This window comes from Mustelus asterias, unplaced genomic scaffold, assembly GCF_964213995.1.
Source record: "Mustelus asterias unplaced genomic scaffold, sMusAst1.hap1.1 HAP1_SCAFFOLD_1292, whole genome shotgun sequence".
NCBI classification, from domain to species: domain Eukaryota; kingdom Metazoa; phylum Chordata; class Chondrichthyes; order Carcharhiniformes; family Triakidae; genus Mustelus; species Mustelus asterias.
This window is the reverse complement of record NW_027591237.1, coordinates 85,954-99,936: the sequence shown is the minus strand read 5'-3', so window position 1 is coordinate 99,936 and position 13,983 is coordinate 85,954. Positions and strand designations below refer to the sequence as shown.

Sequence of the window (13,983 nt, the reverse complement as noted above, 5' to 3'; positions counted from 1 at the left end):
GGCAGCACCCGGAGGAAACCCACGCAGACATGGGGAGAACGTGCAGACGCCACACAGACAGTGACCCGAGCCAGGAATCAAACCCGGGTCCCTGGCGATCACCCCGGGATCAATCTCTGCGAGGAGTTCACACTATCTGGGATCATCTCTCTGGAGAGTGCTTGCCTTTTCCCACTCCGTCCATTCACAGAGCGAAATGGGATTGGGGGAGGTGGGGACACACAGTACCAGCCCAGTCGATCCAGTCTCTCTTCAAATGTCGCTCCTGCCATTCCGGGAATCAGGAGAACTCACCGGAAGATCCTGCTGGCTGGTTGTAAAATTCCGGTCACTGTATGTTCCGGAGCGCACCTTAAAGCAGTCCAGAATCCAGGTCGACAGGGGCACGGGACCCCCTATTCCACACGGGGAGGGGAGGGGGGGGGCCTGGACCACGATCGCCCTGCCTCTCCCGCACTCTCTCTCACCTCAGCGAACACGGTGGATAACTGTGGCCCATTGGAAGCATCGACTGTAAATTAATCACTGGCTTTATTGACACTGGAACAGATGATCACACGGTAACACAGGTCAGTACAGTGAGGTACAAATCTCCTACACGGCCCCTCAGACGCAAGGTCGCTTGGGGGTAAAGGTAAAACCTCATTGCGCGCCCGCCTCGGGGCTAAATGGGCGCACACACGCTTTGGAAACCGTGGAGTGTCAGCCTGCCGATCCCGCCTGCAGAGTTCACCCACGATTGATGAAAGAGTCAACTGGTTAAAAACAGCTCGAGGGATGTCACCCCCATGAACATTGGGAGGCAGGGGGCTCGCTAAGGCAAACTGACACAGTGGGTTAGTGCTGCTGCCTCACAGCACCAGGGGCCCGGGTTCGATTCCCGGCTCGGGTCACTGTGTGGAGTTTGCACATTCTCCCCGTGTCTGCGTGGGTTTCCTCCGGGTGCTCCGGTTTCCTCCCACAGTCTGAAAGACATGCAGGTTAGGGTGGATTGGCCGTGCTAAATTCTCCCTCAGTGTAACCCGAACGGAGTGTGGCGACGAGGGGATTTTCACAGTAACTTCATTGCACTGTTAAAGTAAGCCGACTTGTGACACTAATAAATAAAATTTTTAAAACTTTACATTTAAACTTAAACTCCACGGACTCTGTTTTCACTCAAGAGCGTTTTTCACAGAATGCCGACAGGGCAGAAGGAGGCCATTTGGCCCATTGAGACTGCACCTAGCACAATCCCACCCAGACCCTGTCCCCGTAACACCATGTATTTACCCTGCTAATCTCCCTGACACTAAGGGGCAATTTAGCATGGCCAATCTACCTAACCCGCACATCTTTGGGGCACTATGGGGCAATTTAGCATGGCCAATCTACCTAACCTGCACATCTTTGGGACACTATGGGGCAATTTAGCATGGCCAATCCACCTAACCTGCACATCTTTGGGGCACTATGGGGCAATTTAGCATGGCCAATCCACCTAACCTGCACGGTAGCACAGTGGTTAGCACCGCTGCTTCACAGCTCCAGGGTCCCGGGTTCGATTCCCGGCTCGGGTCACTGTCTGTGTGGAGTTTGCACATTCTCCTCGTGTCTGCGTGGGTTTCCTCCGGGTGCTCCGGTTTCCTCCCACAGTCCAAAGATGTGCGGGTTAGGTTGACTGGCCAGGTTAAAAAAAATTGCCCCTTAGAGTCCTGGGATGCGTAGGTTAGAGGGATTAGCGGGTAAAATATGTGGGGGTAGGGCCTGGGTGGGATTGTGGTCGGTGGAGACTCGATGGGCCGAATGGCCTCCTGCTGCACTGTAGGGTTTCTATGATGATCTTTGGGACACTATGGGGCAAATTAGCATGGCCAATCCAGCTAACCTGCAGGCGGAGTGGGAATGTGTTCCGTTTCGAGAAGCTTTGCCTTCCCCAGCGCCGGGAAATTCGGGGCAGGTGCCACGTTGCTGAGGTGGTGAGCCGGTCCCTCTGTCCCCCCATCCCACCAAGGCTGACGAGGCAGAAGCGGGGGGTAGAGCTGTTGCCTTGGGAGATGGAGGGATGAGGATAGAGCACTGTTCACCTCTAGCATAACCCTCGTCCAGATGGTGAGCGGGGACTGGAGGAGGCTCAATCTCACCGCGGCGTTCTGGGTTCCCGTCTGAAGGCACTGGGTCGACGTTCTCCGGGCGTTGACAGCTCCCGCTGTCCCCTGCCATCCTGTACAGATGGGGGTTTGCACAGTTTCTGTTTGAGGTCTGCTCCCCTCTCCGTCGCTCCTCCCCCGCCGGGTCCCGTCACATCGTCCCACAGCTTTGGCCTTAGCGGATCGCGAGGTCCATCGCTCCGTGGTCAGTCTCGCGGCGCATGCGGAGGTCGGAGGGGTTCCGCAAAGCCCCCGCCGCGGTCCAGGCAATCCAGAGACTTCTCCCCTGAGTGGACGAGGAGGTGCAGCCTGAGGCGGGAGTGGCGGCTGAAGGTCAGGCCGCATTCGGAGCAGCTAAAAGGCCCCGGACTTGGGGGGGTGGCGGGCCCGGGATCCGGCCCCCCCGGGCTGGGCATCGCAGTGTCCCCCGGGGAGTCCTCGGCACGGGGGAACGTGGAGTCTGGTCGAGACGCGGCAGGCAACGCGGCCAATGGGTTCTCCTGGAACAGAGAGGGATATCGACGTTAACAACTCAGGCTGACACTGCCCTCCGACCACGCATCCCGATACTGTGGCAGAGTGTGAAAGCTCTCACCGTAGCCAACCCAGCACGCCAGGGCCTGAAAGGGTTAATGTGTGGGACGACACCTCCAAACAACATGATCCAAGATCACAGAACCCCTACAGTGCGAGAGAGGCCATGCGGCCCATCGAGTCTGTCCCGACTCCCTGACGGAGTATCTTACCCAGCTACCCCCCTCCTCTATCCCCATAACCCCTCACATTGGCCAATACACCCAACCTGCACATCTTTGGACAATAAGGGGCCATTTATCATAGTTAATCCACCTAACTATTCATCTTTGGACACTAAGGGGCAATTTAGCATGGCCAATACACCCAACCAGCACATCTTTGGACACTAAGGGACAATTTAGCATGGCCAATCACCCTAACCTGTAAATCTTGGGACACTAAGGGGCAATTTAGCATGGTCAATCCACCTAACCTGCACATCTTGGGACAATAAGGGGCAATTTAGCATGGCCAATCCACCTAACCTGCACATCTTTGGACATTAAATTGCCTCTAAGTATCCAAAGATGTGTGGGTTAGGTGGATGCTAAATGCACGGGGTTACAGGGGCTCAGGCGGAGGTGAGGGCCTGAGTTCAACCACCTTGAAATGCTTTGACTGTGGGCGGCACTGCTGCCTCACAGTCCCAGGGACCTGGGTTCGATTCCCGGCTCGGGTCACTGTCTGTGTGGAGTCTGCACGTTCTCCCTGTGTCTGCGTGGGTTTCCTCCGGGTGCTCCGGTTTCCTCCCACAGTCCGAAAGATGTGCAGGTTAGATGGATTGGCCATGCTATATTCTCCCTCACTGTACCCGAACAGGAGTAACTTCATTGCGGTGTTAATGTAAGCCGACTTGTGACACTAATAAACGAAGTTAATCAGTCCCTGGCCTCGCAGGCTGGCTTACCCTGTCCGTGTCTCCTGCGTGAGTGCGACTGTGCTTGCGGAGGCTGGAGGGGTTGCTAAAGCCCTTGGAGCAGGCAGGGCACTGGTAGGGCTTCTCTCCCATATGGGTGCCCTTGTGGTTCCGCAGGCTGGAGGGGTCGATGAAGGCCTTGCCGCAGACAGGGCAGCGAAAGGGCTTGTGGCCGGTGTGCGTACGCTCGTGCTTGCGGAGGTTGCACTGCTTGTTAAAGTCCATGCCGCAGGCGTGGCAGCGGAAGGGCCTCTCGCCGGTGTGGGTGCGCTGGTGCGCCACCAGGGTGGAGGACTGGCTGAACTCCTTGGCGCAGACGGGGCAGCGGAAGGGCTTCTCGCCGGTGTGGGTGCGCTGGTGCTTGCGCAGGTTGGAGGAGTTGCTGAAGCCCTTGCCGCAGTCAGCGCAGGTCAGGGGTCTCTCGCCGGTGTGAACCCGCAGGTGCAGCCGCAGCCGCGAGTTCTGGTCAAAGCCCTTGCCGCACTCGGGGCAGCTAAAGCGCCGCGGTCCCTCCGGCCACCAGGGACGTCTGGGGGCCCGCTCCGTCTCCGGGGCCCGCTCCGTCTCCGGCGAATCCGTCCCTCGCTCCGTCAGCCTCACCTGCAACACAGAGAGCTCGCCGTTAGTGCCCGTTCCGGGAAGGTGGGGGGGGGGGGTGGACACACTCATACTGCCCCCTCACAGAGTACAGAGACCCCCCTCGCCCCTCCCCCCAGCCACAATCACAAAGCCCCTCCAGCCTCTCCTACCACTACATAAGAACGGGCTGAATGGCCTCCTCCTCTGCACATCCGTCATCTCACGCCATTCACCCGCCCTCCCTCTCCATCCTAGAATCACCGTAGAATCCCTACAGAGCAGCAGGAGGCCATTCGGCCCATTGGGTCTGCATCGCCTCTCATCCAGGACTACCCCCCACCGCCCAATCCCCCACACCGCATAGCCAAGCACACTGAACCCGCACATATTTAGACACCAAGAGGAATTTAGCACGGCCAATCCACCTAACCTGCACATCTTTGGACAGCACGGTGGCACAGTGGGTTAGCGCTGCCGCCTCACAGCGCCAGGGACCCGGGTTCGATTCCCGGCTCGGGTCACTGTCTGGGTGGAAGCTGCACGTTCTCCCCGTTTCTGCGTGGGTTTCATCCAGGTGCTCCAGTTTCCTCCCACAGTCCGTAAGATGTGCTCATTAGGTGCATTGGCCACGCTAAATTCTCCCTCAGTGTACCCGAACGGGCGTGTGGCGGCTAAGGGATTTCCACAGTAACTTCATTGCGGTGTTAATGTAAGCTGACTTGTGACACTAATAAATAAACTTGTTCTCTCTCCCCGTTCTCTTTCCGAAGGGGCTACATTATTATTGCCTGTTGCTGATGTCAGGCTGGGTAATCTCTCATTCCGCACCGCGCCCTTCGTAAAGACAGATCGACGCCGTGCCCGCGGGAAGGGCGCAAGCCTGACGCACCTCGTCTTCTCTCTGCCGCGCCTCCGCCACATGGTAGAGTTTGTGGATGCCCAGCGCTGACCGCTGCTTGAACTCCCGGCCGCAGATGCCACACTGCAGGGGCCAGTCCTCCCCGTGGCGCCTCTGGTGCTTGGCCAGCGAGGAGGAGTGGCCGAACTCCTTGGCGCAGTCGGGGCACTTGTAGGGCTTGGCGCCGGAGTGGGTGACCTCGTGACGGCGCAGGGTGCCCGAGCGGCTGAAGCCGCGGTCGCAGGTGGGACAGTGGAAGGGCTTTTCCCCGGAGTGGGTGCGTCGGTGCTGCGCCAGGTGGGAGGAGCAGCCGAACCGCTTGGGGCAGTCGGCGCACTGGTAGAGCTTGGTGCCGGCGTGGCAGGGCTGGTGGCTCAGCAGGGCGGAGGCCTGGACGAATCCCTTGCCGCAGGCTGGGCAGCGGTGGGGTCGCGGCTCGCCGTGGGTCGCCAGGTGCACCTTGAGGCGGCAGTACCACTGGAAGCTCACGCCGCACTCGGAGCAGATGAAACAGTCGTCCCCCGCCTCGGCCGGACACCGGGTCGGAATGGTCTCCTCCGCTGGTCGGGCTGCACTGCCTGCTCCCTGTGCCACCTCCATCGCGGAGTTTCCCCTCCGTCCTGCAACAGAGAGGAGAGTTACTGCTCGTTACAGCCTGCACTGAGAATCACACCGCACATTACAGGACACAGCGCGACTCTCGCTGCCTATTACAGGACACAGCGCGACTGTTACAGGTCCCCATGACAATCCCACTACCCGTTAGGAGTCCCAGTGTCAATCCTACTGCCTGTTAGGGGCCCCGGGGAGGATCCCACCGCCGGATAGGGGTCCCGGGGACAATCCCAGCGCTCGTTAGGAGCCCCGGGGAGGATCCCACCGCCCATTAGGGGCCCCGGGGAGGATCCCACCGCCCGTTAGGGGCCCCGGGGAGGATCCCACCGCCCGTTAGGGGCCCCGGGGAGGATCCCACCGCCCGTTAGGGGCCCCGGGGAGGATCCCACTGCCCGTTAGGGGCCCCGGGGAGGATCCCACTGCCCGTTAGGGGCCCCGGGGAGGATCCCACTGCCCGTTAGGGGCCCCGGGGAGGATCCCACTGCCCGTTAGGAGCCCCGGGGAGGATCCCACTGCCCGTTAGGGGCCCCGGGGAGGATCCCACTGCCCGTTAGGGGCCCCGGGGAGGATCCCACCGCCCGTTAGGGGCCCCGGGGACAATCCCACCACCTGTTAGGAGCCCCGGGGAGGATCCCACCGCCGGTTAGGGGCCCTGGGGAGGATCCCACCGCCGGTTAGGGGTCCCGGGGAGGATCCCACCGCCTGTTAGGGGCCCTGGGGAGGATCCCACTGCCCGTTAGGGGCCCCAGGGAGGATCCCACCGCCCGTTAGGGGCCCCGGGGAGGATCCCACCGCCCGTTAGGGGCCCTGGGGAGGATCCCACCGCCGGTTAGGGGTCCCGGGGAGGATCCCACCGCCTGTTAGGGGCCCTGGGGAGGATCCCACTGCCCGTTAGGGGCCCCGGGGAGGGTCTCACTGCCTCTTAGGGATTCCAGGGAGGATTCCACTGCCCGTTAGGGGCCCCGGGGAGGATCCCACTGCCCGTTAGGGGCCCCAGGGAGGATCCCACCGCCCGTTAGGGGCCCCGGGGAGGATCCCACCGCCCGTTAGGGGCCCCGGGGAGGATCCCACCGCCCGTTAGGGGCCCCGGGTAGGATCCCACCGCCCATTAGGGGCCCCGGGGAGGGTCTCACTGCCTGTTAGAGATACCAGGGAGGATCCCAATGCCCGGTTAGGGGTCCCGGGGACAATGCTACCTCCCCCCCCCCCCCTCGTAAGGGTTCCCGTCGTCAATCCCACCCCCGTTAGGGGTCCCAGATAGCGTACCACCCCCATTCAGAATCCCCTTCGGGTGGGGCGGGGGGGATATCTGAGGCTTGGGAGGGTTTGAAGTGGGTTGAGGCCTAGTGTGGGTAATGAAGCCTGGGCCTCGAATTTGGCCTCCGGCCGAGGGGCCCTGCCTCCTCCCCCGGGGAGCGGGTTCAAATCGAGCCCGGTGATTTTTTTGGGGCCTTTTGCCCATTCAGCCCCCCCGGAGTGTTCTGGAAGCTCCCCCGGCCCCTTTGCCCCCCTCTCTCGGGAACATTCTGGAACATTCCCCCCGGGTTTCTCTCTCTCTCTCTCTCTGGAACTTACCCCCAGCCTCCGCCGGCACTGCACCCCCCTCCCCACCCCGGGCCTGATTGACAGCCCGCTCACCCAATCACCGCCCCGCAGGCCCGGTCCCGCCCACTCCCCTCTCCGCCAATCCGGGCCCCGCCCCAGCCGGCGGCCCAGCCAATAGGACGACGCCGCCGTCGCCCACCAATCAAAACCTGAGCCTTTCATAGCCGCAACCAATCGGCATCCGCACCGCCTCTGATTGGAGGCCAGTCTGGACCAATCAGCGGCCGGAGATTCTCACTGCCTCCGTCCATCGACAAATCGGAGTCAGAAGCCGCCCATCGGCCAATCAGAGCCGCAGATTCTGAGACTTGGCCAACCAGAGCCCGAAGCGGCAACCAATCACAGCCCGCGGGTCTCACGGCGCCAACGCTCCCCCTGATTGGAGAACCGTCTGAGCCAATCAGCGCTCGGCGATTGTTGGGGGCGGGGCGTTGCTAAGGGGGAGGATGAGCCTGAGGGAGCACAACCCCCTCACCCACACACCCAACCCCCTCACCCACACACCCAACCCCCTCACCCACACACCACTCCCCCACAAACTCACACACACACACAGCCCCTCACACACAGCCCCTCACACACAGCCAACCACCCACACACCCAACCACAACCCCTCACACACACCCAACCACCCTCACACACACCCAACCACCCACACACACAGCCCCTCACACAACCACAGTCCAAAGATGTGCAGGTTAGGGGGATTGGCCGTGCTAAATTGCCCCTTAGTGTCCAAAGATGTGTAACGTAGAAACATAGAAAAACTACAGCACAATACAGGCCCTTCAGCCCACAAAGTTGTGCTGAACACGTCCCGACCTTAGCGATTACTAGGCTTACCTATAACCCTCTATCTTACTAAGTTCCATGTACTTATCTAAAAGTCTCTTAAAAGACCCTATCGAATCCGCCTCCACCACCGTTGCCGGCAGCCCATTCCACGCACCCACCACCCTCTGAGTGAAAAACTTACCCCTGGCATCTCCTCTGTACCTACCCCCCAGCACCTTAAACCTGTGTCCTCTTGTGGCAACCTGGGAAAAGCCTCTGACTGTCCACTCGATCAATACCTCTCAACACCTTATACACCTCTATCAGGTCACCCCTCATCCTTCGTCTCTCCAAGGAGAAAAGGCCGAGCTCACTCAACCTATCCTCGTAAGGCATGCCCCCCAACCCAGGCAACATCCTTGTAAATCTCCTCTGCACCCTTTCTATGGCTTCCACATCCTTCCTGTAATGAGGCGACCAGAACTGAGCACAGTACTCAGTGGTCTGACCAGGGTCTTATATAGCTGCAACATTATCTCACGACTCCTAAACTCAATTCCTCGATTGATGAAGGTCAGTACACCATACGCCTTCTTAACCACAGCCTCAACGTGCACAGCTGCTTTGAGTGTCCTATGAACTCGGACCCCAAGATCCTTCTGATCTTCCACTCTGCCAAGAGTCCTACCATTAATATTATATTCCGCCATCTTATTTGACCTGCCAAAATGAACCACCTCACACTTATCTGGGTTGAATTCCATCTGCCACTTCTCCGCCCAGTCTTGCATCCTATCAATGTCTCACTGCAACTTCTGACATCCCTCCACACTATCCAATGCTTTGATCTTTATGTCGTCATTGTCTACAGGAATAGTGCCAGAAGACTGGAGGATAGCAAATGTTGTCCCCTTGTTCAAGAAGGGGAGTAGAGACAACCCTGGTAATTATAGACCAGTGAGCCTTACTTCTGTTGTGGGCAAAGTTTTGGAAAGGATTATAAGAGATAGGATTAATAATCATCTAGAAAGGAATAATTTGATTAGGGATAGTCAATACGGTTTTGTGAAAGGTAGGTCGTGCCTCACAAACCTTATTGAGTTCTTTGAGAAGGTGACCAAAGAGGTGGATGAGGGTAAAGCAGTTGATGTGGTGTATATAGATTTCAGTAAAGTGTTTGATAAGGTTCCCCATGGTAGGCTATTGCAGAAAATACAGAGGCATGGGATTGAGGGTGATTTAGCGGTTTGGATCAGGAATTGGCTAGCTGTAAGAAGACGGAGAGTGGTGGTTGATGGGAAATGTTCATCCTGGAGTTCAGTTACTAGTGGTGTACCGCAAGGATCTGTTTTGGGGCCACTGCTGTTTGTCATTTTTATAAATGATCTGGATGAGGGCGTAGAAGGATGGATTAGTAAATTTGCGGATGACACTAAAGTCGGTGGAGTTGTAGACAGTGCGGAGGGAAGTGGCAGGTTACAGAGGGACATAGATCAGCTGCATAGCTGGGCTGAGAGGTGGCAAATGGAGTTTAATGCGGAAAAGTGTGAGGTGAGTCACTTTGGAAGGAGTAACAAGAATACAGAGTACTGGGCTAATGGTAAGATACTTGGTAGTGTGGATGAGCAGAGAGATCTCGGTGTCCATGTGCATAGATCCCTGAAAGTTGGCACCCAGGTTGATAGGGTTGTTAAGAAGGCGTACAGTGTGTTAGCTTTTATTGGTAGAGGGATTGAGTTTCGGAGCCATGATGTCATGTTGCAGCTGTACAAAACTCTGGTGCGGCCGCACTTGGAGTATTGCGTATAGTTCTGGTCGCCGCATTATAGGAAGGATGTGGAAGCATTGGAGAGGGTGCAGAGGAGATTTACCAGGATGTTGCCTGGTATGGTGGGAAGGTCTTATGAGGAAAGGCTGAGTGACTTGAGGCTGTTTTCGTTAGAGAGAAGAAGGTTAAGAGGTGACTTAATAGAGGCATACAAGATGCTCAGAGGATTAGATGGGGTGGATAGTGAGAGCCTTTTTCCTCGGATGGTGATAGCTAGCACGAGGGGACACAGCTTTAAATTGAAGGGTGATAGATATTGGACAGATGTCAGATATAGGACAGGTAGGTTCTTTACTCAGAGAGTAGTAAGGGCGTGGAATGCCCTGCCTGCAACAGTAGTGGACTCGCCAACATTAAGGGCATTTAAAGGGTCATTGGATAAACATATGGATGATATTGGAATAGTGTAGGTTAGATGGGCTTTAGATTGGTTTCACAGGTCGGCGCAACATTGAGGGCCGAAGGGCCTGTACTGCGCTGTAATGTTCTATGATCTATCCACAACACCTCCAACCTTTGTGTCATCAGCAAACTTACCAACCCATCCCTCCACTTCCTCATCCAGGCCATTTATAAAAATCACGAAGAGTAAGGGTCCCAGAACAGATCCCTGGGGCACTCCACTGGTGACCGACCTCCATGCAGAATATGACCCATCTATAACCACTCTTTGCCTTCTGTGGGCAAGCCAGTTCTGGACCCACAAAGCAATGTCCCCTTGGATCCAATGCCCTCTCACTTTCTCAATAAGCCTTGCATGGGGCACCTTATCAAATGCCTTGCTGAAGTCCATATATACTACATCTACTGCTCTTCCTTCATCAATGTGTTTAGTCACATCCTCAAAAAATTCAATCAGGCTCGTAAGGCATGACCTGCCTTTGACAAAGCCATGCTGACTATTCTTAATCATATTATACCTCTCCAAATGTTCATAAATCCTGCCTCTCAGGATCTTCTCCATCAACTTACCAACCACTGAGGTTAGACTCACTGGTCTATAATTTCCAGGGCTATCTCTACTCCCTTTCTTGAATAAAGGAACAACATCCGCAATCCTCTGGAACCTCTCCCATCTCCATTGATGATGCAAAGATCATCGCCAGAGGCTCAGCAATCTCCTCCCTCGCCTCCCACAGTAACCTGGGGTACATCTCATCCGATCCCGGCGACTTATCTAACTTGATGCTTTTCAAAAGCTCCAACACATCCTCTTTCTTAATATCTACATGCTCAAGCTTTTCAGTCCACTGCAAGTCTGCACTACAACCACCAAGATCCTTTTCCATAGTGAATACTGAAGTAAAGTATTCATTAAGTACCTCTGCTATTTCTTCCAGTTCCACACAAACTTTTCCACCGTCACATGCTATGCTAAATTGTCCCTTAGTGTCCAAAGATGTGCAGGTTAGGGGGATTGGCCATGCTAAATTGCCACTTAGTGTCCAAAGATGTGTGGGTTAGGTGGATTGGCCATGCTAAATTGCCCCTTAGTGTCCAAAGATGTGTAGGTTAGGGGGATTGACCATGCTAAATTGTCCCTTAGTGTCCAAACATGTGTAGGTTAGAGGGATTGGCCATGCTAAATTGCAGCTTCGTGTCCATAGAACCATAGAAAATTACAGCTCAGAAACAGGCCTTTTGGCCCTTCTTGTCTGTGCCGAACCATTTTTTGCCTAGTCCCACTGACCTGCACTTGGACCATATCCCTCCACACCCCTCTCATCCATGAACCCGTCCAAGTTTTTCTTAAATGTTAAAAGTGTTTACCACTTTATCCGGCAGCTCATTCCACACTCCCACCACTCTCTGCGTGGAGAAGCCCCTGCTAATATTCCCTTTAAACTTTTCTCCTTTCACCCTTAACCCATGCCCTCTGGTTTTTTTCTCCCCAAGCCTCAGCGGAAAAAGCCTGCTTGCATTCACTCTATCTATACCCATCAAAATCTTATATACCTCTATCAAATCTCCCCTCAATCTTCTACGCTCCAGGGAATAAAGTCCCAACCAATTCAATCTCTCTCTGTAACTCAGCTTCTCAAGTCCCGGCAACATCCTTGTGAAAAGGAAGAGGGAAGCTTAGGTAGGGATGAGGAAACAAGGTTCAGATGGCTCGATTGAGGGTTACAAGTTAGCAAGGAATGAGCTGAAAAAGGGGCTTAGGAGAGCTAGGAGGGGACATGAGAAGTCCTTGGCGGGTCGGATCAAAGAAAACCCCAAGGCTTTTTACTCTTATGTGAGGAATAAAAGAATGACCAGGGTGAGGTTAGGGCCGGTCAAGGACAGTAGTGGGAACTTGTGTATGGAGTCAGTAGAGATAGGAGAGGTGATGAATGAATACTTTTCTTCAGTGTTCACCAAGGAGAGGGGCCATGTTTTTGAGGAAGAGAAGGTGTTACAGGCTAATAGGCTGGAGGAAATAGATGTTCGGAGGGAGGATGTCCTGGCAGTTTTGAATAAACTGAAGGTCAATAAGTCCCCTGGGCCTGATGAAATATATCCTAGGATTCTTTGGGAGGCAAGAGATGAGATTGCAGAGCCTTTGGCTTTGATCTTTGGGTCCTCACTGTCCACGGGGATGGTGCCAGAGGACTGGAGAGTGGCGAATGTTGTTCCTCTGTTTAAGAAAGGGAATAGAAATGACCCTGGTAATTATAGACCGGTTAGTCTTACTTCGGTGGTTGGTAAATTGATGGAAAAGCTCCTTAGGGATGAGATTTATGACCATTTAGAAAGATGCGGATTAATCCGGGATAGTCAGCACGGATTCGTGAAGGGCAAGTCGTGCCTCACAAATTTGATTGAATTTTTTGAGGAGGTAACTAAGTGTGTTGATGAAGGTAGGACAGTTGATGTCATATACATGGATTTTAATAAGGCGTTTGATAAGATCCCCCATGGTCGGCTTATGATGAAAGTAAGGAGGTGTGGGATAGAGGGAAAGTTGGCCGATTGGATAGGTAACTGGCTATCTGATCGAAGACAGAGGGTGGTGGTGGATGGAAAATTTTCGGACTGGAGGCAGGTTGCTAGCGGAGTGCCACAGGGATCAGTGCTTGGTCCTCTGCTCTTTGTGATTTTTATTAATGACTTAGAGGAGGGGGCTGAAGGGTGGATCAGTAAATTTGCTGATGACACCAAGATTGGTGGAGTAGTGGATGAGGTGGAGGGCTGTTGTAGGCTGCAAAGAGACAGATAGGATGCAAAGCTGGGCTGAAAAATGGCAAATGGAGTTTAACCCTGATAAATATGAGGTGATTCATTTTGGTAGGAGTAATTTAAATGTGGATTACAGGGTCAAAGGTAGGGTTCTGAAGACTGTGGAGGAACAGAGAGATCTTGGGGTCCATATTCACAGATCTCTAAAGGTTGCCACTCAAGTGGATAGAGCTGTGAAGAAGGCCTATAGTGTGATAGCTTTTATTAACAGGGGGTTGGAGTTTAAGAGCCGTGGGGTTATGCTGCAACTGTACAGGACCTTGGTGAGACCACATTTGGAATATTGTGTGCAGTTCTGGTCACCTCACTATAAGAAGGATGTGGAAGCACTGGAAAGAGTGCAGAGGAGATTTACCAGGATGCTGCCTGGTTTGGAGGGTCGGTCTTATGAGGAAAGGTTGAGGGAGCTAGGGCTATTCTCTCTGGAGCAGAGGAGGCTGAGGGGAGACTTAATAGAGGTTTATAAAATGATGAAGGGGATAGATAGAGTGAATGTTCAGACTATTTCCTCGGGTGGATGGAGCTATTTATTACAAGGGGGCATAACTATAGGGTTCATGGTGGGAGATGTAGGAAGGATATCAGAGGTAGGTTCTTTACGCAGAGAGTGGTTGGGGTGTGGAATGGACTGCCTGCTGTGATAGTGGAGTCAGACACTTTAGGAACATTTAAGCGGTTATTGGATAGGCACATGGAGCACACCAGGATGATAGGGAGTGGGATAGCTTGATCTTGGTTTCAGATAAAGCTCGGCACAACATCGTGGGCCAAAGGGCCTGTTCTGTGCTGTACTGTTCTATGTTCTAACCTTCTCTGCACTCTTTCAACCTTATTTACATCCTTC

At 54.7% G+C, this 13,983-nt stretch overlaps 1 protein-coding gene across 1 annotated transcript; it reads right to left on the bottom strand.

Moving 5' to 3' along the window:
* Nucleotides 1–512: 512 nt before the first annotated feature.
* On the bottom strand, nucleotides 513–7,354 carry LOC144488112 (uncharacterized). The gene is made up of 4 exons (XM_078206132.1): nucleotides 7,289–7,354; nucleotides 5,090–5,718; nucleotides 3,613–4,221; nucleotides 513–2,629 (listed from the first exon to the last, which is right to left on the bottom strand). Exons 2-4 carry the CDS (start codon nucleotides 5,696–5,698, stop codon nucleotides 2,336–2,338), a joined length of 1,512 nt encoding a protein of 503 aa, XP_078062258.1. The 5' UTR covers nucleotides 5,699–5,718; nucleotides 7,289–7,354; the 3' UTR covers nucleotides 513–2,335.
* Nucleotides 7,355–13,983: the final 6,629 nt, after the last annotated feature.